Raw genomic sequence first — 25,773 nt, 5'->3', positions numbered from 1 at the left:
TATATTACGATTATACATTTTTGTTATTTAAACTATAAATATCGCAAAATTATGGTTTTTTCTCGAAGTGACACACCACCCGAGTTATGCTCGGTTTTTTTGGCGAATTTTGACACACCAAGCTCAAAAGGTTGCCCATCACTGGTATAGGATCTAATACACTATAGGTGGACGACAGACCTAAAATTAGAGTTTGCAATGATTCAGCAGAAGGAATTTCAAAATCTTGCCATGATACAAATAATTGTAAGCCTAAAGAGTACTCGGTTTGACTTGTCCTCAACACCTTTGGAAAATGAGCTATTAATTTCTCAATTTTACATAGTAGATGACGGCAGAAAAAGACCTGCATGGTCCATCTAGTCTGCCCAACAATTTAAACTCATATGTGCTACTTTATGTGTATACCTGACCTTGATTTGTTTCTGCCATTTTCAGGGAACAGACCATAGAAGTCTGCCCAGAACAAGGCCCACCCCCCAACCACCAGCCCCGCCTCCCCCCACCGGCTCTGCCACCCAATCTTGGCTAAGCTTATGTTTATCCCACGCATTTTTGAATTCTGTTACCGTTTTCATCTCCACCACCTCCCGCGGGAGGGCATTCCAGCCTAGACTTGGTGAGAGAAGGACGTGTGCTTGAAGGCTCGGTCTCTAGAGAGCAGGAAGGGTGCTGGGCTGGCTCCTTCCCCAAGTGGACAGAGAGGCCCGGGGAAGAGTTTCCCAGGAAAAGCCCAGGACATGGGGCCTCTGGGCCCTACGGACCAGAAGGCCCGGAAGGGTTGTGTGCAGCTCAGTCCAGCCTCGGGGAGCAGAGAAAGGAGCCCTGTGGACCGCAGGGCTCAGCGTCTCCGAGATGAAGAGGTAACAGGTACCTCCTCCATGACCCAGCGGTTTCCGGAAAGGGAGCCTGAAGAACATGGAGGGGGGAGGTGGATAGGGAGGGCCTCGGGCCTCCAGACGGTGAAAGGAGAGGAGCTTATGGTGGTACACTAGGAGCTTCAGCCGGGTCCGGGCGTACAGGACTATGATAGTGATTGGTCGGAGGAGGAGGAGGAGGAAGACAGGGAGGATGGTGTACGGTCGGTGAGTGAAGGACTGGGGCACTTGGCTGAAGAAGTGGTACAAAGGGTGCAAATGATTAAAGCCCTGGAGAAAGACATAGAGGAGCAGGGGAAACGGGACATTTACAAGAAAGAAGAGGCTCGTTTGTTAAAGCAGCTTCAACATAAAGAAAAGACTTTGGTTTCATTAAAGAAGAATACTGATAATCCCTTAAGGGAAATTTACATAAACCAGGAGAGAATGGCACAAGGCACAGCAAAATCTCAGAGTCAGGTTTCCCCAGTATATACAGCAGAACTTTTTCAACAACAACAGTGTGTGAGTGAGGACTTGCCAGCTACAAACACTGGACATACACTGCAATTTATGAAGGGCTTAGCAAGTCAAACAGATTCTGGTGCACTTACTGTGATGGCTGCTTCTGGTAATGAGAGGGGAGGAGGCAGCAGGGAGTCCGTAGTATCTCTGGAGCCTACAAGGACAGAGAAAGAGCTTCAACAGGCTCCTACACATTTGCAGGCTATGGAAACCAGAGATAGAGACTTTTTCATACAAGAGCTCCAGACAAGTGTTCCTAGTCTTGCAGAAAGCAGGTTTCCTGAAGAAGGCAGGACAGGAGAAGGTAAAAAGGACAGTTTTACTCTGGTTGAAGGTGCATTTGTGGAAGAACTGTTGCCAGCAGAAGAGCTCTGCTTGCAAACACAGGTGCACTCTACAGGCTCCCTGAGTGCAGGCAGGGCCGTGCCAATACGGTAAGCGAGGTAAGCATGGCAGGGGGGCGCCATCATTTGGGGGGGCGCCGCCGCACCATGCTTACCTCCTCGCCCTCCTACTCCCATTGCCCAACTGCCCGCGCTCTCTTCTCTCCTGCCGCAAATCCCTTTTTCTTTTTTAATACTTTTAATTTTACCTCCGTCCGGCAGCGCAGCGTCAGTGCAGGAGGCGGCGCTCCCGGTCTAGCCTTCCCCTTCGCTCATGTTCCGCCTTCTTCTGACGTCATTTCCTTGACTGGTCTGGCGCGGAACCCTTCTGAGCAGGATGCAACAGACAGCCGGCTGGGAGCAGAGGAGTCTGAGCAGCAGGATATTCAGAGGGAGCAGCAGTGCAAGGTTTCTTCTGAACAGATAAGCAGGGATCTCCCCTGTGGGCAAAATCTGGAGAACAGTGACAGTCTAGTAAATGGTTTCAGTTTGGACTTGGGGGGGAAGGCTGCTTTGGATGGGGTGGATGAGCAGGGTGGGGGATTGGTAAGTAAAGAGGGACAGAATGGGTGTACTTTTGAAGCTATGGAGGTGGCGGTCTGTGATCAGAAGAGGGGGGAGGAAGGGAGGGGGGTGGTGCCAGGGCAGGCTGCAGAAGGTAGAGGGGGTGGGGGGGTGGGGACAGCTCAGAAGGGGCAGTTGGAGAAGGGCATGGGTTTGGATGGTCAGGACGGTTCCAGGTCAGGGAACAGCGGGAGTGGGGAGGGGAAGAGGTCGGTATCTTTTGCGGCTGTGGTGAGGGGGGAAGGAGAGCAGGGGAGGGGGAGGTTAGGTGTTGCGGGTAGGGGGGGAGACGGGTTTGGAGGAGGAGGGAGGGGGCAGGGGCAGATCCCCAAATGCCGGAATGTCGTTCAGCTCAAATGGGTGGGGGAGGGGGGTATGCCATCCCGGGATAAGGTTTTGCAGTTGGTACTAGGGCTAGGGTTTATTCCAGAAGATTTATATGCTTGCATCCACCCGGCTAACATTCCGGAATATGATGTCAGTTTTTTGACTCAAAGGGGGATGGAGATGTTTTGGGAAAAGTACGAAGAAGTTCGAGGGAGGGGGGAATGGAGAAATTATAGGGTGATTCCGATAAGCAGACCTGATCTGGTGCAGGTGTCCCTTTTAGTCCGGAATGAATCCATCTCAGCGGCGGACCTGGCCTTCTGGGTTCAGCGGTATGCTGAATTGAGAACTCCACTAACCAAGCTCCCGGATCCAAGTGTCAGGTTCTCAGGTTCAGAGCCCGCGGGGCCGGGCTCTGGAGCAAACGTGAGCCCTTGGGCTGCTGACGAGGAGCGACAGCAGCAGGCAAAACCCACCAACCAACACTGGGTAAGCACACCGGCAGGGACTGCAGGCACTGCCCAGCGAACCGGAACACATGGACTGGAATCCCCCGGACTGGAGGACACAGGACTGGAACACACACCGGACCGGAACACACTGGACTGGAGCACACCAGACTGGAACACGCTGGACTGGTCCCCCGGACTGGAGGACACAGGACTGGAACACGGGACTGGAGCACACTGGACTGGTCCACACAGCTTCACCTGCACTTAGCTACTAAGCCCCCCAAGAGTTGAGCTCCTGGGTTCGAGTAGCCGACAGGACTTACTGGACGACCGGATGACATAGGGACCAGGACTGGAAACAGAAGTGCACCTAAACCTAAACTGATCTACGTGCTCCCAAGCCCTAAACCAGCAGGAGTGTTCCTAACAGTAAACTGACAAAAGGACTTCCTAAGCCCTATACTAAACAGGAGCTCCTAATCCCTAAACTAACAGAGCAGGGAACTAACCACAAAGCTAACACAGGTGCTACTAAGCACCAAGCTACAAGCAGAGCTTTACACTAATAAGCTAAACACAGAACTAACCAGCTACCTAAGCACTGCTCTAGCAAGCTAGAAACAACTAACAAGGTGCTTCCTAAGCACTACTCTGGCAAGCAACCAGAAGAGCTCCTAGCACTAAAAGGGAAGACAGGGGAGCCACAAGGAAAAAGCAGTGAAGCTAACACATAAGCCAAAAGTGCTTCTAAAGCACCCAACACCAACAGCAAAGACTGCAATGCTCCCAATAGCACAAACACCAGAAGTACTTCTAACAGCAAACTCTGCAGTGTTCCTAACACCAAACCCAGGAGTACTTCTAATAGCAACAGAGCTTCCAAAGCCCTACACATAGCAATGCTCCCAATAGCACAAACACCAGAAGTACTTCTAACAGCAAACTCTGCAGTGTTCCTAACAACACCAAACCCTGAAGTACTTCTATCAGCAACAGAGCTTCCAAAACCAAGAGGGAAAAGCAGGGGAACCAAAGGGAAAAGCAGGAAAGCTAAACACATAGACACCAGTGCACACTGCACTAACACTAACCTGGACCTTAGCAAAAGCAAGCAGGGACCCTAGACACAATGTCAGAAGTGCACACTGCACCACCCTACCTAAAGCAAACACAACCGTTGCAAAGGCCCTGAAGGAAACAACACCACTTCCTTATCAAGGCCCTCCCTGATGATGTCACACTCCCTAGACCTAGGCAAAAGCACACTGACCCAGAGAGGCCCAACCCACACCAATGCAAAACCGTGAAACACTTGAAGCCAGTACACCCAAAGAGAGTTAGAGCAACTCAGGCAACACACACACAGCTGTAGTGAAGTGAGACAATTAATCCCATGCTGCTGGAAGCTGCCAGCACAGAGAGACAGAGCCAGCTCAGAAAGGAAAGAGAAAAGAAACAGAAGCCAGCTAAGAAGCTGACCCCCAGGAAAGAGGTAAGTTTGAGAGGGGTTCAGACCCCAATCATAACAGCACCTCCCCCTCAAGGCTCTCGTGTCCCCACGGGAGCCCCAGGTCTCAAAAGACAATTTAGGTCTCCATGGGTAGCTGTGATGAAATCTCCCAATGGGTTTCACAACATAAATCTGGGCGGCTGGGCAGGACGTGACAAGTACATTTGGAACTAGGAAACCAGAATGGCTTTGGCCGCCACGAGGCTCTTTAGAACGGCTGCTAGGCAGGATCAGAGTCTTGGATGCAACAAGTGGAGTTCTATTCAACAGGAACCATCTCCTGAAGGAGTCCACAACTTCCTTGACTTCCTGGCACTCCACTGTAGCAGCCAGAACTGGGCTAGAGCCCACACCCATCCTGGAATCTGAAGCCAGACAGGAACTTGAACTGGACTTCAGACTAGACCTTGCCCCTTGGCTGGAGCTGGAACTCAGAAGGAGTTCAACATCTTGGCTGAAATGGGAACTCGGAGTAGACTCAGCATCTTGCCTGAGACTGCAACCTGGTCCGGCCTCAGCATCTTGGCCGGAACTGCCACTCAACTCGGACTCAGCATCTTGGCTGGACTTGGTACTCAGCATAGACTCAGCATCTCGGCTGGCACTGGAACTCGCTCCGGACTCAGCATCTTGGCCGGAACTGCAACTTGACCCGGACTCAGCATCTTGCCTGGGACTGGAACTCCAGCTTGACCCGGACTCAGCATCTTGCCTGGGACTGGAACTCCAGCTTGACCCGGACTCAGCATCTTGCCTGGGACTGGAACTCCAACTTGACCCGGACTCAGCATCTTGGCTGGGACTGCAACTTGACCCGGACTCAGCATCTTGCCTGGGACTGGAACTCCAACTCTCACCGGACTCAACACCTTGACCGGAGTTGCAACTTGACCCGGACTCAGCATCTTGCCTGGAACTGGAACTCCAACTTGGCCCGGACTCGGCATCGTGGCCGGGACTGCAACTTGACCCGGACTCAGCATCTTGCCTGGAACTGGAACTCCAACTTGACCCGGACTCAGCATCTTGGCCGGGACGGCAACTCTCACCGGACTCAGCATCTTGGCCGGGACTGTAACTTGACCTGGACTCTGCATCTTGCCCGGGACTATAACTCAATTCTGATTCGGCATCTCGGCTGAACTCTGCACCCGGTGCAGACTCAGCCCTCATCATGGACTCGTCATCTTGGCTGGGCTCTGCACTCGGTGTAGACTCAGCACTCATCGTGGACTCATTGTCTCGGCTGGACTCTGTACTCAGTGCAGACTCAGCACTCGGTGTAGACTCAGCATCTTGACTGGAACTACAACTCGCTCCAGACTCAGCATCTTGACTGGAACTGCAACTCGATCCAGACTCAGCATCTTGACTGCCAATGCTGCAACTCACTCCAGACTCAGCATCTTGACTGGAACTGCAACTCGATCCAGACTCAGCATCTTGACTGCCAATGCTGCAACTCACTCCAGACTCAGCATCTTGACTGGAACTGCAACTCGATCCAGACTCAGCATCTTGACTGCCAATGCTGCAACTCACTCCAGACTCAGCATCTTGACTGGAACTGCAACTCGATCCAGACTCAGCATCTTGACTGCCAATGCTGCAACTCACTCCAGACTCAGCATCTTGACTGGAACTACAACTCGATCCAGACTCAGCATCTTGACTGGAACTGCAACTCAATCCAGACTCAGCATCTTGACTGGAACTGCAACTCGATCCAGACTCAGTATCTTGACTGGAACTGCAACTCGATCCAGACTCAGTATCTTGACTGGAACTGCAACTCGATCCAGACTCAGTATCTTGACTGGAACTGCAACTCGATCCAGACTCAGTATCTTGACTGCCAATGCTGCAACTCACTCCAGACTCAGCATCTTGACTGGAACTACAACTCAATCCAGACTCAGCATCTTGACTGGAACTACAACTCAATCCAGACTCAGCATCTTGACTGGAACTGCAACTCGATCCAGACTCCGCATCTTGACTGGAACTACCACTCGATCCAGACTCCGCATCTTGACTGGAACTGCAACTCGATCCAGACTCCGCATCTTGACTGGAACTACCACTCGCTCCAGACTTAGCATCTTGACTGGAACTGCAACTCGATCCAGACTCAGCATCTTGACTGGAACTGCAACTCGATCCAGACTCAGCATCTTGACTGGAACTGCAACTCGCTCCAGACTTAGCATCTTGACTGGAACTGCAACTCGATCCAGACTCAGCATCTTGACTGGAACTGCAACTCGATCCAGACTCAGCATCTTGACTGGAACTACCACTCGATCCAGACTCAGCATCTTGACTGGAATTGCAACTCAATCCAGACTCAGCATCTTGACTGGAACCGCAACTCAATCCAGACTCAGCATTTTGACTGCCAATGCTGCAACTCGCTCCGGACTCAGCATCTCGGCTGCCACTGCTGCCACTCGATCCAGACTCAGCATCTTGGCAGGCAAAGCCCTTCAGGCTGGACTCAGAAGTTTGGCGGGAAAAATCAGGAAGCCACCTTCTTTCAGCTTGGGCTTCAGGAGTATCCCGTAGGGTTGGCTCCGAGAGGAGTTGGAAGCGGTAAAAGAACAGCTTGGTAGAGGGATCAATAGCAGAAACTGGGTTTTCTTCGAACCCAAGCCAGGAGACACGCCTTCTTTCCGCTGCAGCTTCAGGGGTATTCTTCAGGGCTGGATCAGACAAAAGTGCAACCCGGTAATCCTGGAGTGTCAGAAACGGATCCAGATCAAAAATGGGGTTGGAACTGGGATCCAAACTGGTACTAGGAGGCTCAGTAGACAGCGCCACTTGAACTGGATGCAGAGACTTGGCTTGAAGCGCTGCTTGGACTGGAATCAGAGACTCGGTCGAAAGCATCCCTCGGACTGGACTCGGAGACTCGAATGGAAGCGGCACCTGAACTGGGATAGGCGGCTCGGTTCGAAGCGCCCTCTGGACTGGACTTGGAGGCTCGGTCAGAAGCATCCCTCGGACTGGACTCGGAGGCTGGAATGGAAGTGCCACCTGAACTGGCATCGGAGGCTCGGTCAGAAGCGTCCCTCGGACTGGACTCTGAAGCTTGGCTGGACGCGCTGCTCGGACTGGATTCAGAGGCTTGTCTGGGCGCGCTGCTTGAACGGGACTGGACCCCTGCTGGGCCCAGAGCATGGAATTCCCAAGACGTCTCCTCTCAGCGACAGCTTCAGGAGTATCCCACAAAGCTGGATTCAAGACCAGGCTGCGGCGATATTCAGTGAGCGTGATAAAAGGGTCCATATCTGAAACTGGGTTTTCCGCGATTCCAAGCCACCGGACACGTTTTCTCTCAGCTGCCGCTTCAGGGTCTTCTTCAAACAGGATGAGACAAAAGTTTCCCACGATACTGACGAAGAGTCATAGAAGGATCAAGAACAACGATGGAGCTGGACCCCAGCTGGGTCAGCTGGGCAGGGGTTCTTGCCGGGCTCATGGCCTTTGCAATCTGTCAGGTTCTCAGGTTCAGAGCCCGCGGGGCCGGGCTCTGGAGCAAACGTGAGCCCTTGGGCTGCTGACGAGGAGCGACAGCAGCAGGCAAAACCCACCAACCAACACTGGGTAAGCACACCGGCAGGGACTGCAGGCACTGCCCAGCGAACCGGAACACATGGACTGGAATCCCCCGGACTGGAGGACACAGGACTGGAACACACACCGGACCGGAACACACTGGACTGGAGCACACCAGACTGGAACACGCTGGACTGGTCCCCCGGACTGGAGGACACAGGACTGGAACACGGGACTGGAGCACACTGGACTGGTCCACACAGCTTCACCTGCACTTAGCTACTAAGCCCCCCAAGAGTTGAGCTCCTGGGTTCGAGTAGCCGACAGGACTTACTGGACGACCGGATGACATAGGGACCAGGACTGGAAACAGAAGTGCACCTAAACCTAAACTGATCTACGTGCTCCCAAGCCCTAAACCAGCAGGAGTGTTCCTAACAGTAAACTGACAAAAGGACTTCCTAAGCCCTATACTAAACAGGAGCTCCTAATCCCTAAACTAACAGAGCAGGGAACTAACCACAAAGCTAACACAGGTGCTACTAAGCACCAAGCTACAAGCAGAGCTTTACACTAATAAGCTAAACACAGAACTAACCAGCTACCTAAGCACTGCTCTAGCAAGCTAGAAACAACTAACAAGGTGCTTCCTAAGCACTACTCTGGCAAGCAACCAGAAGAGCTCCTAGCACTAAAGGGAAGACAGGGGAGCCACAAGGAAAAGCAGTGAAGCTAACACATAAGCCAAAAGTGCTTCTAAAGCACCCAACACCAACAGCAAAGACTGCAATGCTCCCAATAGCACAAACACCAGAAGTACTTCTAACAGCAAACTCTGCAGTGTTCCTAACAACACCAAACCCAGGAGTACTTCTAATAGCAACAGAGCTTCCAAAGCCCTACACATAGTAATGCTCCCAATAGCACAAACACCAGAAGTACTTCTAACAGCAAACTCTGCAGTGTTCCTAACAACACCAAACCCTGAAGTACTTCTATCAGCAACAGAGCTTCCAAAACCAAGAGGGAAAAGCAGGGGAACCAAAGGGAAAAGCAGGAAAGCTAAACACATAGACACCAGTGCACACTGCACTAACACTAACCTGGACCTTAGCAAAAGCAAGCAGGGACCCTAGACACAATGTCAGAAGTGCACACTGCACCACCCTACCTAAAGCAAACACAACCGTTGCAAAAGCCCTGAAGGAAACAACACCACTTCCTTATCAAGGCCCTCCCTGATGATGTCACACTCCCTAGACCTAGGCAAAAGCACACTGACCCAGAGAGGCCCAACCCACACCAATGCAAAACCGTGAAACACTTGAAGCCAGTACACCCAAAGAGAGTTAGAGCAACTCAGGCAACACACACACAGCTGTAGTGAAGTGAGACAATTAACCCCATGCTGCTGGAAGCTGCCAGCACAGAGAGACAGAGCCAGCTCAGAAAGGAAAGAGAAAAGAAACAGAAGCCAGCTAAGAAGCTGACCCCCAGGAAAGAGGTAAGTTTGAGAGGGGTTCAGACCCCAATCATAACACCAAGTAGAGTATGGGCAGGGGGGTGGGGGGCTTTAGTTAGGCTTAAACAGGTGGGTCAGGTGGTCCAGCATATTCCCTCGGCAGCTTTTATCGGGAAAGATAGGATCCTGTGCTTCTATAAAGGACAGCCAAGACAATGTTTTAGGTGTGGGTCTTTCCGCCACTTTAGCATGTCCTGCCCGGTACAGCAGTGTGCAAAGTGTGGGTCTAAGGATCATCTTTCGGAAGAATGTTCCTCTATCCGGTGCAATCTTTGTGGGGATCTGGGGCATGCCTTTCGGGATTGCCCGAGGGCTTTTCATAATGAGGGGAAGAGGGTGGGGGACGGGGGAGTTTGGTTCAGGAGGGGGGGGGTGGGGGGAGGGCGGTTTCAGGGTCAGGGCCCGGAGGTTCAGGGAGTAGGGAAGCTGCAGAAGGGGAGGAGGGAGGAAGAGGTTTCAGGGGTACGGGGGGAGGAACAGGTGAGGGAATGGGGGGAGGGAGAAGGGGGTTGGGTTCAAGTTCATAAGAAACAAAGGGGGGCTGAGGGGAAGGGTAGGGAAGAGTTGGGTGGCTCGGGATTTGGATCACAGGAGTGTAGGGTGGAGAACCGTTTTCAGATTCTGGAAGAGGAAGGTAGGGAGGAGGAGATCGAGGAAGGTGGGGGAGGGGAGGGAGAGGGAGTCCTGGGGGGGGGGGGTGAAGGGAAGAGGAAATTTGAGGTGGAACAGGGGGAGGGTGGTAGGTGTAAGAAGAAGGGGGGGAAGGTCCGGATGGTAGGGGTTGGGAGTAGAGGGAGTGGAGAAGAGGGGGACAGGAGAGGTAGAAGGGATTAAGAGGCGGTCTGATAGGATCAGATCTAGACAGGAACAGGGTAAAAGGGGTGATGGGAATTAGGTAAGGGGGGTGGGGGGGCAGGGGAGCAGCTCAGTTAGGGAGCAAGTAGGGGAGGGGGGTGGGGGCCTTCTTTTGTGAGAGGGGAGATGGTGGTCTGGATGACTCTAAGAAGAAGAAGGGGAGGAAGAAAGGAGGGGGGAGGGGGAAGGGGGAAGGGAAGGATAAGGGTTTTAAACTTGGTGTTCGGGATTGGGCGGCGGAAGGAAGGGATTCTGCAGAAGGGGTGCAGGGCGTTGGTAGGGGGTTGCTGCAGAGGGCAGATATGCAGGAAGGAGGTGAGCAGAGGATACCTTCTACTCAATGATGGTAATGGCAGGAATTGTTTTTTTGTTTGCCACATTGAATGTGGCGAGTGTGGCTTCCCAGAGGGCGCAATGTTTGGCCTTTGATGGCCTCTCTAAGATACAGGCAGACTGTATTCTGCTTCAGGAAACACGGCTACAAACGCTAGAAGCGATTAGGCGGGCACAACGGGCCTGGAGATGGGGGACCTTCGGTTTGGGGTTTGGCAGGAGAAAGGTATGGGGGGTTAGGGATCTTATTTAAAACACATAATGTAGATATTCAAAAAGTGATAGAGTTAGGTATAAGGAGGTGTTTGATGGTAGATGTGTTGTGGCACGGGGTGGCGTTGCGGATTATTAATATTTATGGGCCTCAAAGTAAGAAGGAACGTTCCTCGTTGTTTGGGAAAGTTAAACCTTATCTCTATACAGCACGTCAGGTGGTTTGGGAGGGGATTTTAATACTATTTTAAGGAGGCAGGATAGTGGGGGGAGGACAGCGCAGATGAGGTATGATGGGGTACGTTTGGCCGGGATAATGAAAGGGGCAGGGCTGGTTGATGTGCACATAGAACATTCCCCTGAGGTACAGGGTTTCACATTTTCACAGGGTCAGTGTAAGAGTAGGATAGATAGATTTTTGGTTCGGGAAGGGGCATGCGGGCAGGGCCCCAGATTAGTGGACGTAGACTTCTCGGACCATAAGCTGGTGTTAATTGAGGTAGGAGGTTGGGTGGGGCATAGGCCAGGAAGGGGTTTATGGCGGCTCAACCTTAAATGGGTAGCAGATATGAGAATGCAGGAGGAGTATCGGGCCTTCTTGGAGGATCAGCTCTCCATCCAGGGTATTTTTCCCTCTATTGGAGAATGGTGGGAGGTAGTCAAAAAGCGCACAAGGAGATTTTTTACCCAACAGGCAAGAAGGGAAGGACGGGAAAGGACGAGGTTAGGAACGGCACTTAAGAAACGCAGGGATTATTTACTCTCCACAGGGGGTAAGCGGGAGGATATCCTGGAACTGCAAGCGCAGTTAGAGAAGGTCCAATACGATAGATATGCCTCCTTGCTTTATGAACGTGATTTCGGGAAATTGATTAGTCCTGATCCGTTTGTCTGCTATAAGGAGCGGAGGGAGCGGAGGGTAGTGGGAGGGTTAAGGGACGCAAGGGGGGTAGTGCAGGTTTCGAAGGAGGTGATTTTGAAGGTAGTAGGAGAACATTTTGCACGGTTTTTTTCGGGAGGACACTTGGATAAGGAGGTGATGGGACACTATATCGACGGGACACCAGGGGTAGGAAAGGGAGGGCCCCATCTCCAGGCCCTGTCGCGTCCCTGGACACTGGGGGAAGTGGAGGAGGCTATCGGGGCCTTACGGAAAAGAACGGCTGCAGGGCCGGATGGCCTGACGGCTGAATATTACCAAACTTTTAAGGTCCATCTGGCTCCAATTCTGTTGCAGGTCTGGGAAGCCGCATGACAGCAGGGGATTCTGCCCCAATCTCTGACAGAGGCAGCATTAGTTTTGCTTAGTAAAGGGAAAGATCCTGGGTCCCTGTTGAACTGGCGTCCTATCGCCTTGTTGAATGGGGACAGGAAAAGTTTTGCACACATGCTCTTAAAAAGGATGAAGTCAGTGGTCCAGGAAGTGGTGGCAGTTTCACAGCAGTGTGCGGTTAAGGGGAGGGGGGTCTTGGAGGTGGCTGCATGGGTTAGGGAGGGTCTAGAGCACAGCCGGGGGGAGGAGAATGGGAGGTTGGTGGTGGCTTTAGACCAAGATAAAGCTTTTGATAGGGTACAGTGGTTTATTCTTTGGAGATTGTTAGAGCATTATGGATTTCCAAGGGATTGGGTGGCACAGTTACAGTTACTTTACACCGGGGCCAGTTGTTTTCCTCTGGTAAATGGTTGGAAAGGGAAGAGTTTTGGGGTCACAGCAGGGGTTCGGCAAGGGTGTCCCCTAAGTCCTCTGTTATACACCTTCGCAATAGATCCCTTTGTTAGGCGTTTAGAGCAGGGAGGGAGGGAGGGATTTCGAGGGGTGGAGGTGAGTACAGGGTGTCATTTGAGGGTGGTAGCTTACGCAGATGACATCACAGTGTGGGTGGCGGATCCAAGGGAGGGGGAGAAGTTGCAGGAGTTGATTTCCAGTTACTCACGGGCCTCGGGGTCAGTGATTAATTTCCAGAAAAGTCAGAGTTTATGGGTGGGTCCACCAGGGCTGGCATTTGCTTTGGGAGGGGGGTTTCCGGCCGCAATTGCCAGAATGAGAGTGTTAGGGGTTTATTTTGATCAAGGAGATTATGCATCTTTTAACTGGCAGCGGTGCATCCAGGCAGCTAAAGTCAAGGTTGACAGAAGGAAAGGCTGGAGGATGACAATGTCTGACCGGGTTCAGCTGATTAAGAGGCACCTGGTGCCCATGTTCCTGTTTCTCAGTTATATTTGTTTGGTGCCAGCACACTGTTATACTACCCTGTATAGTGTGTTTTTCCAACTACTGTGGGGGAATCGGCTGAACCCGGTTAAACGGAACATTACATACTTACCCCGGAAGGATGGCGGGGTGGGAATGGTGAACCTAGTGTTATTTTTCAGTTCCCTGTTCCTCCAGTTTAATTTGGGACGGGCAGTGGGTAGGGACCCGCCAGGGTGGGCACAAAGTGTCTTGTTATGGTGGGAAAGATTTTGGATTCCATGGCGGATGGGGGGAAGGGTGGCGGCTTTAAAGAAGGGGGCACCCATGCAGGTAGGGTACTATTGGATGTTGGTTCGGTTGGTAAGAGTCTGGGGGATCACGGTGGAGGAAATTAAGGCAGGGAGCAGGCAGGTATGGGTGGAAAGGGTGCAGGCCCAGGCCTTTTCAGCACCCCTGACACTCCGAGATGCACCTGGGTCGGTGCTGCGGCAGGGCTTGCTATTGGTTACATCGAGGCGGATTCCACCTAAGTACAGGGACATTGCTTGGCTGTCCTTTCATGGGAAATTGTATGTGAGAGGAAATCTCAATTATAGGACTATGCAGGATCGGGATTGTCCAAGGGGGGAATGTGTGGGTAAGGAAGAAACAATGGACCATTTTTTGCGGGATTGCCCCTTTTCAAGGACCGTAGGGGATAGAGTGGCATCGCTTTTGCACATTTCTAGCTTCCGGTCGTACTCATATGCTGATTGGGTCTATGGGCAGCAGCAGCGAAGTGGGGGTTTGGATCCGGTGACGGAGTTTATCATTTTGGTAATACTCAGGTTTTACCTTTGGATGGCTCGGTGTGGGGTGTCCCTGCACCAGGACTACAGGTCGGCTGAACAGGTTAGTTGGGACATAATTAGGGGAGTTCAGGAGGTGGCTAAATGGGAACGGGTGACGGAAGGCTTACAGAAGGCAAATGTGTGGTGGAAACATGTTCATTTGAAACCTCCATAGGGGAGGTTTGGTATAGGGTGGGGGTTTTTAAGGGGGGGGGGGGTTAGTTGGCTTTGTATAGGTGTTTAGGGTCTAGGAGATATGTGGGTTTTTTTATTGCTTCTACATACTTTTGTTGAAGTATTGTTTTGCGTTTCTTGTAATAAAAGAGTTCTCCAAGCATCCACCACTCTCTCCGTGAAAAAATACTTCCTGACATTTTTTTTTAGTCTGCCCCCCTTCAATCTCATTTCATGTCCTCTCGTTTTACCGCCTTCCCATCTCCGGAAAAGGTTTGTTTGCGGATTTATACCTCTCAAAAATTTGAACGTCTGTATCATATCACCCCTGTTTCTCCTCTCCTCCAGGGTATACATGTTCAGGTGCGCAAGTCTCTCCTCATACATCTTGTAATGCAAATCCCATACCATTTTCATAGCTTTTCTTTGCACCGCTTCAATTCTTTTTACATCCTTAGCAAGATACGGCCTCCAAAACTGAACACAATACTCCAGGTGTGGCCTCACCAACGACTTGTACAGGGGCATCAACACCTCTTTTCTTCTGCTGGTCACACCTCTCTCTATACATCCTAGCAACCTTCTAGCTACGGCCACCGCCTTGTCTCACTGTTTCGTCGCCTTCAGATCCTCAGCTACTATTACCCCAAGATACCTCTCCCCATCCGTACATATCAGACTCTCCCCGCTTAACACATACGTCTCCCGTGGATTTCTACACCCTAAGTGTAGAACTAAAAAACATTGCCAGCGCCTCAGATTCAATGGCAGGTGCCTCTATACTATCACTAGTTGTCGTTGTTAAGCGTTTCATAACATGAAACAACTGTTTTTGTGAACTAGCTGCTGTCTTTATTTGATTAGAGAAATATGTAGTTTTTGCAATCTTTAATTGTGCCAACTAGTAAGCTTGGCATTGCTTGCATTTCTCTTTTAGCTCTGTAGTCTTTCGTTTTCGCCATTGGCGTTCGGCCCTACGTACCTGCTGCTTACATAATTTTAACCCTGGATGGTACCATGGTTGAGAGCGTTTTGTATTTATTTTAATTATTCTTTCCGGTGCAAGGTCATCCAGAGCTAGAGAAAGAACTTGGTTCCAGGTTTGAATTTGCTCCTTTATAGACAATGTACTAAAATTTGGCGGAAACTTTCCTGATAGAGAAGGTAAGGAAGTGGGATCAATCTTATGTAAGCTTCTAGTTTCAATATAAGATGAAGTAGGCTTGTGCAACAGCAGCGGCACTGATAGATAAAATTGAAGACAATAATGATCTGACCACGAAACTGGTATTATTGTTATTTTTGAACACTTTAGTTCATCCAATCTATGTGTCATCACTTAAGTCTAAAGTATGACCTGCTATATGGGTAGAACCTTCCACATGCTGTAAGATATTAATATCTCGTAAAAAATTTGCAAATTTCACTGAGCGTGGGTTTGACTGATCATCTAGATGAATGTTAAAGTCACCCAATATTAAAAGATTCTGAAACTTAATTGTAGCATCTGCAATTGATTGATATATATGCTCCCAACCCACAGCCATAGTGGATGGAACACAGTAATAAAGTAACACATAATGTTCTATTACGTATTGTGTTGACATTGCTAGTATACCATGCCATACTTTATATTGTTTTCGAATATTTTTACTGCTGTAATTGCCTATTGCTCATGTTTGATCTTTTCTTACTGTACACCACCTTCAGTGAACTCCTTTAAAAAGGCGGTAAATAAATTCTAATAATAAATAATAAATAGTATGTCTCCAGGAGACTAGGCTCACCGATGCTGAACACCAAAACCTCAAGCGACAATGGGTGGGAGACGTACACTGCTCCTCTTCTGGATCTCAAAAGAGGGGCATTGCAGTGTTAATCAGAAAATCACTGCCATGTACTTCCAAAGTAATGTTCACAGACACGCTTGGGCGGAGGAGTGGCCTAGTGGTTAGGGTGGTGGACTTTGGTCCTGAGGAACTGAGTTCAATTCCCAGCACAGACAGCTCCTTGTGACTCTGGCCAAGTCACTTAACCCTCCATTGCCCCATGTAAGCTGCATTGAGCCTGCCATGAGTGGGAAAGCACAGGGTACAAATGTAACAAAAAAAAAATATCCTTTTAAAGTTATGGGTACAGAGTAAAGATATATATCTGTTAGGAATTTATGGGCCCACACCATTTGAAAAAAATTTCTATCCAAAACTGCTGGGCAATTGGAACCTTTCATGGAGCTACCCATACTGGTAGTAGGCGACATGAATTTAGTGATGGACCCGAAACAAGATAGCACAGCCAAACATACTGAGTCGAGAGTGGGAGGGGGGGTATTACATAAGTACATAAGTAATGCCATAATGGGAAAAGACCAAGGGTCCATCGAGCCCAGCATCCTGTCCACGACAGCGGACAATCCAGGCCAAGGGCACCTGGCAAGCTTCCCAAACGTACAAACATTCTATACATGTTATTCCCGGAAATGTGGATTTTTCCCAAGTCCATTTAGTAGCGGTTTATGGACTTGTCCTTTAGGAAACTGTCCAACCCCTTTTTAAACTCTGCTAAGCTAACCGCCTTCACCACCTTCTCCGGCAACAAATTCCAGAGTTTAATTATACGTTGGGTGAAGAAAAATTTTCTCCGATTTGTTTTAAATTTACTACACTGTAGTTTCATCGCATGCCCCCTAGTCCTAGTATTTTTGGAAAGCGTGAATAGATGCTTCACATCCACCTATTCCACTCCACTCATTATTTTATATACCTCTATCATGTCTCCTCTCAGCTGTCTCTTCTCCAAGCTGAATAGCCCTAACCTCCTTAATCTTTCTTCATAGGGAAGTTGTCCTATCCCCGCTATCATTTAGTCGCCCTTCGCTGCACCTTTTCCAATTCTACTATATCTTTCTAGAGATGCGGCAACCAGAATTGAACACAATACTCAAGGTGTGGTCGCACCATGGAACAATACCACGGCATTATAACATCCTCACACCTGTTTTCCATACCTTTCCTAATAATACCCAAAATTCTATTAGCTTTCCTAGCCGCAGCAGCACACTGAGCAGAAGGTTTCATTGTATTATCGACGACGACACCCAGATCCCTTTCTTGGTCCGTAACTCCTAACGTGGAACCTTGCATGATGTAGCTATAATTTGGGTTCTTTTTTCCCACATGCATCACCTTGCACTTGCTCACATTAAACGTCATCTGCCATTTAGCCGCCCAGTCTCCCAGTCTCGTAAGGTCCTCTTGTAATTTTTCACAATCCTGTCGCGATTTAACAACTTTGAATAACTTTGTGTCATCAGCAAATTTAATTACCTCGCTAGTTACTCCCATCTCTAAATCATTTATAAATATATTAAAAAGCAGCGGTCCTAGCACAGACCCCTGAGGAACCCCACTAACTACCCTTCTCTATTGTGAATACTGCCCATTTAACCCCACTCTCTGTTTCCTATCCTTCAACCAGTTTTTAATCCACAATAGGACATGTCCTCCTATCCCATGACCCTCCAATTTCCTCTGTAGCCTTTCATGAGGTACCTTGTCAAATGCCTTTTGAAAATCCAGATACACAATATCAACCGGTTCCCCTTTGTCCTTATGTTTGTTTACTCCTTCAAAGAATTGAAGTAAATTGGTCAGGCAAGATTTCCCCACACAAAAGCCATGCTGACTTGGTCTTAGTAATCCATGTCCTCGGATGTGCTCTGTAATTTTGTTTTTAATAATAGCCTCTACCATTTTCCCCGGCACTGACGTCAGACTCACCGGTCTATAATTTCCCGGATCTCCCCTGGAGCCTTTTTTGAAAATCGGCGTTACATTGGCCACCCTCCAATCTTCCGGTACCACGCTCGATTTTAAGGATAAGTTGCATATCACTAGCAGTAGCTCCACAAGCTCATTTTTCAGTTCTATCAGTACTCTAGGATGAATACCATCCGGTCCAGGAGATTTGCTACTCTTCAGTTTGCTGAACTGCCCCATTACGTCCTCCAGGTTTACCGTGAAGTCAGTAAGTTTCTCCGACTCGTCCACTTGAAATACCATTTCCGACACCAGTATCCCACCCAAATCTTCCTCGGTGAAGACCGAAGCAAAGAATTCATTCAGTCTCTCCGCTACGTCTTTGTCTTCCTTGATCGCCCCTTTTACCCCTCAGTCATCCAGCGGCCCAACCGATTCTTTTGCCTGCTTCCTGCTTTTAATATACCAAAAATAATTTTTACTATGTTTTTTTGCCTCTAATGCTATCTTTTTTTCGTAATCCCTCTTGGCCTTCTTTATCTGCACCTTGCATTTGCTTTGACACTCCTTATGCTGCTTCTTGTTATTTTCAGACGGTTCCTTCTTCCATTTTCTGAAGGCGTTTCTTTTAGCCCTAATAGCTTCCTTCACCTCACTTTTCAACCAGGCCGGCTGTCTTTTCGATTTCCGTCTTTCTTTTCTAATTCGCGGAATATGTATGGCCTGGGCCTCCAGGATGGTAGTTTTGAACAGCGTCCACGCCTGCTGTACAGTTTTTACTCTCTCAGTTGCCCCCCTAAATTTTTTTTTTACCGTTCTTCTCATTTTATCATAGTCTCCTTTTTTAAAGTTAAACGCTAATGTATTTGACTTTCTGTGTACAGTTACTTCAAGGTCAATATCAAAACTGATCATATTATGATCACTGTTATCAAGCGGCCCCAGTACCATAACGTCCCTCACCAGATCATGCGCTCCACTAAGGACCAAGTATAGAATTTTTCCTTCTCTCGTCGGCTCCTGCACCAGCTGCTCCATAAAGCTGTCCTTGATTTCATCAAGGAATTGTACCTCTCTAGCGTGTCCCGATGTTACATTTACCCAGTCTATATTTGGATAATTGAAGTCACCCATTATTATCACATTGCCCATTTTGTTCGCGTCTCTGATTTCTTTTATCATTTCTGCGTCTACCTGCTCATCCTGGCGAGGCGGACGGGTAGTACACTCCTATCACCATTTTTTTCCCCTTTTATACATGGAATTTCAACCCACAATGATTCAAAGATGTGATTTGTGTCCTGCTGACTTTGTAATCTATCTGAGTCAAGGCTCTCGTTAATATACAATGCTACCCCTCTACCAGTCCGGTCCACCCTATCATTACGATATACTTTGTACCCCGGTAGGACAGTGTCCCACTGGTTATCCTCCTTCCACCAAGTCTCAGTAATGCCTATTATATCCAATTTTTCATTTAGTACAATATATTCCAACTCTCCCATCTTATTTCTTAGACTCCTAGCATTTGCATATAGACATTTCAGAGTATGTTTGTTGTTTCTATTTGCATGATGCTTAGTACCTGACACTATTGATTTGCCATCTTTTGTCTGATCTTTAGTTGTATTTAAGGGCACCTGGCCTACCACGGTCTGTTGTGCAACCTCACTATCCAGAAACCCTATCTTCCCTGTTTGTGAGGTATCTTTGCAAGATACCTTTTCCCGAACCATGCGCTTTTGAGCGACTGTCAGCCTTCCCCCCATTTCTAGTTTAAAAGCTGCTCTATCTCCTTTTTAAATGCCGACGCCAGCAGCCTGGTCCCACCCTGGTTAAGGTGGAGCCCATCGTTTCGGAATAGGCTCCCCCTTCCCCAGAATGTTGCTCAGTTCCTAACAAATCTAAAACCCTCCTCCCTGCACCATCGTCTCATCTACGCATTGAGACTCTGGAGCTCTGCCTGTCTCTTGGGCCCTGCGCGTGGAACAGGTAGCATTTCAGAAAATGCTACCCTAGAGGATCTGGATTTGATCTTTCTACCTAAGAGCCTAAATTTGGCTTCCAGAACCTCTCTCCCACATTTTCCTATGTCATTGGTACCCACATGTACCAAGACAGCGGACTCCTCCCCAACAGTATCTAGAATCCTATCTAGGTGACGCGTGAGGTCCGCCACCTTCACACCAGGCAGGCAAGTCTCCAGGCGATCCTCACGTCCACCAGCCACCCAGCTATCTATATGCCTAATGATCGAATCACCAACTACAACAGCTGTCCTAACCTTTCTCTCCCGGGCAGCACTTGGAGACATATCCTTGGTGCGAGAGGATAGTACATCCCCTGGTGGGCAGGTCCTGGCTACAGGAGTACTTCCTACTTCACCAGGGTGATGCTCTCCTTCTAGGAGACCTCCCTCCTCCAAGGTAGCACAAGGGCTACTAGACTGGAGGTGGGACTTCTCTACAACATCCCTTTAGGTCTCCTCTATGTACCTCTCTGTCTCCCTCAGCTCCACCAAGTCTGCTACTCTAGCCTCAAGAGAACGGACACGTTCTCTAAGAGCTAGGAGCTCTTTGCATCGGGCGCAAACATATGACATCTCACCAACTGGGAGATAATCATACACGTGACACTCAATGCAAAAGACTGGATAGCACCCCTCTCGCTGCTGGACTGCTGACTCCATCTTAGTGTTTTTTGAGTTTTTCAGTAATTTAAAACTTGCTACAGTATTAAGGATATTAGCCTAATATAAAAGTGTCTTTTACTTTATATAGTATATTGTATGATTTATTTAGTATTTCCTTCTTAGATGGTAGTGAAATGTATTTAAAACTCTGTAAGAGCACTCCTTGCTTGTTACCCTAATTACAATAACTGACTATAAATGAGGAGTTGTCCTAGGGGTGGGTGGGGGGGAATACTAAATTAGATCCTGCAGTGGCTGTTAGATTCTATCTGTTAATGCTGTGGTCCAAAGCTTTTAAAACTAAGTGGAAAAGACTATGGAGATTAGCTGTTAAAATTTGCTTTTTAATTTTGCCTACACTAACCTACAATTCCTCCATTAAACCCCAATCTTTAAGTTCCCAAAGCACAAAGCAAAGTAGCGTTCACTTACCAGAGAAATGTCCTCTTCTCTCAGAAATTCTCAGAAAGAAAGTTCAGTGGGACCTTTCCTCTTTATATACTTTTGAATCTAAGGGGCCTCTTTTGAACAGACTCTTTTAGCTGATTCAGCAACCTATGCAAGTATTCTACTTCCCCCACACCTTAATTATCACTTAATTGAGGTCACTGGATGAGCTAACTCTCCAGCAGCCAAGGAAAAGAAAATAACTGCCGTTTAGAACAAAGGAGTTCTTGGCTGTTTAGTTCCTACCTCTAGAAAAGGTTTCAGTTTAAAACTATGGGGAAAATGCCTATTTCTAGAGAAAATTTCAGTTTAAAACTATGGGGAAAGGGTGTATACACTATGGCAACTAGTTAATGATGCTTGCTTTTCTCTCTCTCTCTCTTTTTATTCCCCCCTTAATACTAGATTAGATCCTGCAGTGGCTGTTAGATTCTATCTGTTAATGTTGTGGTCCAAAGCTTTTAAAACTAAGTGGAAAAGACTATGGAGATTAGCTGTTAAAATTTGCTTTTTAATTTTGCCTAACACTAACCTACAATTCCTCCTTTAAACCCCAATCTTTAAGTTCCCAAAGCACAAAGCAAAGTAGCGTTCACTTACCAGAGAAATGTCCTCTTCTCTCAGAACTTCTCATCCTTTACTCAGGCACTGGGGCTGGTAGATGCATGGAGACTTTTACACCCCACAGAAGGGAAAATTAGGTTCTTACTTTGGTAATTTTCTTTCCTTTAGTCACAGCAGATGAATCCATTAACTGATGGGTTGTATCCGCCTACCAGCAGGTGGAGATAGAGAACACTGAAAAACCATAGTGCCTCTTGGACGGCTAGCCCCAACTGCCTTCAGTATTTGAGATTTCCAAAGCAGAGTGAACCATAAAAGTATAATAGCGAACAAACGCCCCAGAACAGGAGCAATAACCATACAAAAGAGGGATGAACTCACCCTCCTGTAGTAGAACATCATGTAGAAATTTTGAGAACTGGTATCCAACTTCTCCCAATGAGATCTATATCTGCATGAAAGATCTGAACAAAAAATATGTCAGACAGGGAGGGATCATGGATTCATCTGCTGTGACTAAAGGAAAGAAAATTGCCAAGGTAAGAACCTAATTTTCCCTTCCTTGTCATCAGCAGCAGCAGATGAATCCATTAACTGATGGGATGTACAAAAGCAATCCCTGTGTAGGGTGGGAACAGGCCACACCACGAGTAAGCACTTGTGCTCCAAAAATAGAATCCTGCTTCGCTACAACATCCAGCCTATAATGCTGGACAAATGAGAGCTGAGAAGCCCAAGTAGCCGTACTACAGATCTCTTGAAGAGAAAGTGCACCCGTTTCAGCCCACGAGGAAGAAATCGCTCTCGTGGAATGCGCCTTAAAAGCTTCAGGCGGAGACCAAACTGAAAGCAGATACGCAGCAAAAATGACTTCCTTGAGCCAACGGGCTATAGTGGCCTTAGACGCCGGGCCTCCATGCCGAGGACCTGACAACATGACAAAAAGGTGATCAGAAGTCCTGAAGTCATTTGACATCTGTAGATACTGCAACAGCGCCCTGCGGACATCCAGAAGCTGTAACTGCCCAAAGGAGTCCAGGAACTCTTCCCTAGAAAAGGAAGGAAGAAAAATGGGCTGGTTCAGGAGAAACGCTGAAACCACCTTAGGCAGGAAGGAAGGCACTGTACGTACCGTTACTCCAGACTCTGAGAATTGCAGAAAAGGATCCCAAAAGGACAGCACCTGCAGCTCAGACATGTGTCTAGCCAATGTCATGGCCACCAAAAAGACTGTCTTGAGAGTCACATCCTCTGAAGCTCGCTTAAGCGGCTCGAAGGGCGAACACTGTAGAGCCTTCAACACCAGCCCCAGGTTCCAGGCCGGACAGGGCAACTGGACAGGAGGACGAAGCCTAAGCACCCCTCTAAGAAATCGGGCAATGTCTGGATGAGCTGCAAAGGATAAGACAGCGACTTTCCCTCGATAGCATGATAATGCTGCCGCTTGCACCCGCAGGGAATTATAAGACAGGCCTTTTTGAAAGGCCTCCTGCACAAAGTCCAGCACTGTCGAGACTGTAGCCCGCGTGGGAGTGATCGCCTTTGAAACACCCCACGCCTCAAATTTGCACCAGATCCGAGCATAAGCTGCGGAAGTGGACCACGTGCGGGCCTGCAAGAGAGTGGAGATGACCTTGTTAGAGTAGCCCTTGTCTCTCAATTGCACCCTCTCAATAGCCAGGCCGTAAGACCAAATCGGCAGGGAATCCTCCATAGACACCGGACCCTGAACCAACAGGTTTGGCACCAGGGGCAAATGCACCGGAGCGTCCACCAACATCCGGTGGAGATCCGCATACCACGGACGCCTTGGTCAATCTGGAGCTATGAGAATCACCAGACCTCGGTGCTGTCGAATCCGCAGTAGGACTCGTCCTATCAAAGGCCAAGGAGGGAACACATACAGGAGGCCCGAGGGCCAGGGTTGAGCCAGAGCATCCAACCCCGCCGAGTGAGGATCTCTCCTTCTGCTGAAAAAGCGAGGTACTTTGGCGTTTGCATTTGACGCCATTAGATCCATTCTGGGAGTCCCCCATTTGGCACAAATCTGAAGAAAAACTTCTTCTGCCAGTTCCCATTCCGCCGGGTCGATCTGATGCCTGCTGAGAAAATTGGCTTGCACGTTGCTCTGACCTGCTATGTGAGCTGCCGACAGAAGCTGCAGGTGTAGCTCAGCCCAGTGGCAAATCTGGGCAGCCTCCGCGGCCAGTGTCGGGTTCTCGAGGCAGAACCGGAATTCGTGAGCCCTTGGGCCACTGCCGAGGAGCAGCAGAGGCAGGCAAGACCACCCTGGAACTGGATACAAGGAAGAGCAGGACTGGAAATTTGGACTGGAGTAGAACTGAGGCAGGCAACTAGAACAGGCAGAACAGGAACAGCTTCACCCGTGCTTGACCACCGTTCCTCAGGATATACATTAGCTAGGCAGAAGCAGGATACAGGATAAACATACAAGCTTGGCTGAAGCAGGGTTCAAGATATGCAGACAAGCTTGGCAAAAGCACACAGAGAGTATCAGGGTTCAGACTATAGTCAGAGACAGGCAGCAGGCAGAGAATATCCGGGTTCAGGCTGTAGTCAGAGACAGGCAGCAGGCAGAGAATATCCGGGTTCAGGCAATTGTCAGAGACAGGCATCAAGCAGAGAATATCCAGGTTCAGGCAATAGTCAGAGACAGGCAGAAGGCAGAGAATAAACCAGGCACTAGCAAAGGTCAGGGGATGGCTGAAGCTCAGGAGCTAACAACCACCAACAGGGAACAAACAAAGGCTGGAAGCTAAATAGCTCCAAACACAGACAGGGATCAAACACAGGCTGAAGCTTCAGCAGCTCCCAACACAGACAGGGAACCCACAAAGGCTGAAGATTCAGTGGCTCCAAACACAGAGTGGAGCACCAGAAGGACTAGCAGTCCACAGACACACAAGCAGAAGGGCAAGAGTCCACACAGAAGGACTAGCAGTCCACAGACACAAAAGCAGATGGGCAACAGCCCCAGAGAAAGGCTATGTGGCAGCGCAGCAGTACACTCACTAACCTGACGACCTTTTGGCATAACACATGCAAAGGCCCTGACTGCCAGTACAGCACTTCCTTATGAAGGCTGTCACTGATGATGTCACCTACAGCAGGACGGAAGCAGGAAACACACTGACACCAAAGAGAGGCTTGACACACATAGGAAGTGAACACACAGGAAGGACAGACAGGAGCCATCTTGGAAGCTGGAATAGAACAGGCAGAAGCCATCTTAGATGCTGGCTCCCCAGAGAGGCATAACCAGTGGTGTGCTGGTAAATGTTTAACAACAGGCTCTACTACTACTACTACTACTACTTAACATTTCTAAAGCGCTACTAGGGTTACGCAGCGCTGTACAATTTAACATAGAAGGACAGTCCCTGCTCAAAGAGCTTACAATTTAAAGGACACGTGAACAGTCAGTCTGATAGGGGCAGTCAAATTGGGGCAGTCAGGATTTCCTGAAAGGTAAGAGTTAGGTGCCGAACGCAGCATTGAAGAGGTGGGCTTTAAGCAAAGACTTGAAGATGGGCAGGGAGGGGGCTTGGCGTAAGGGCTCAGGAAGGTTGTTCCAAGCATAGGGTGAGGTGAGGCAGAATGAGCGGAGCCTGGAGTTGGTGGTGGTGGAGAAGGGTAATGAGAGGAGGGATTTGTCCTGTGAACGGAGGTTTCAGGCGGGAACGTAAGGGGAGATGAGGTGTAGAGAGGTAGTGAGGGGCAGCAGACTGAGTGCATTTGTAGGTAAGAAGGAGAAGCTTGAACTGAATGCGGTATCTGATTGGAAGCCAGTGAAGTGACCTGAGGAGAGGGGTGATATGAGTATATCGGTTCTGGCGGAATATAAGATGTGCAGCAGAGTTCTGAACAGATTGAAGGGGGGATAGGTGGCTAAGTGGGAGGCCGGTGAGGAGTAAGTTGCAGTAGTCAAGGCGAGAGGTAATGAGAGCGTGGACAAGAGTTTGGGTGGTGTGTTCAGAGAGGAAAGGGCAAATTT

The 25,773-nt window shown here is 49.0% G+C and overlaps 1 protein-coding gene across 1 annotated transcript in view; it reads left to right on the top strand.

Moving 5' to 3' along the window:
- Positions 1-740: 740 nt before the first annotated feature.
- LOC115480986 overlaps positions 741-25,773 on the top strand; it is a gene marked incomplete at its 3' end in the record, with an annotated part of 62,313 nt that continues 37,280 nt past the window's right edge. Inside the window, 3 exon segments of the mRNA XM_030219970.1 lie at positions 741-863; positions 996-1,769; positions 2,102-2,311. Of these exon segments, the coding sequence (XP_030075830.1) occupies positions 741-863; positions 996-1,769; positions 2,102-2,311 (1,107 nt within the window).

Source organism: Microcaecilia unicolor, chromosome 11 (genome assembly GCF_901765095.1).
Source record: "Microcaecilia unicolor chromosome 11, aMicUni1.1, whole genome shotgun sequence".
Lineage (NCBI taxonomy): Eukaryota > Metazoa > Chordata > Amphibia > Gymnophiona > Siphonopidae > Microcaecilia > Microcaecilia unicolor.
Note: the sequence above shows the minus strand (reverse complement) of the source record. Positions and strands in the feature narration are given on the sequence as shown.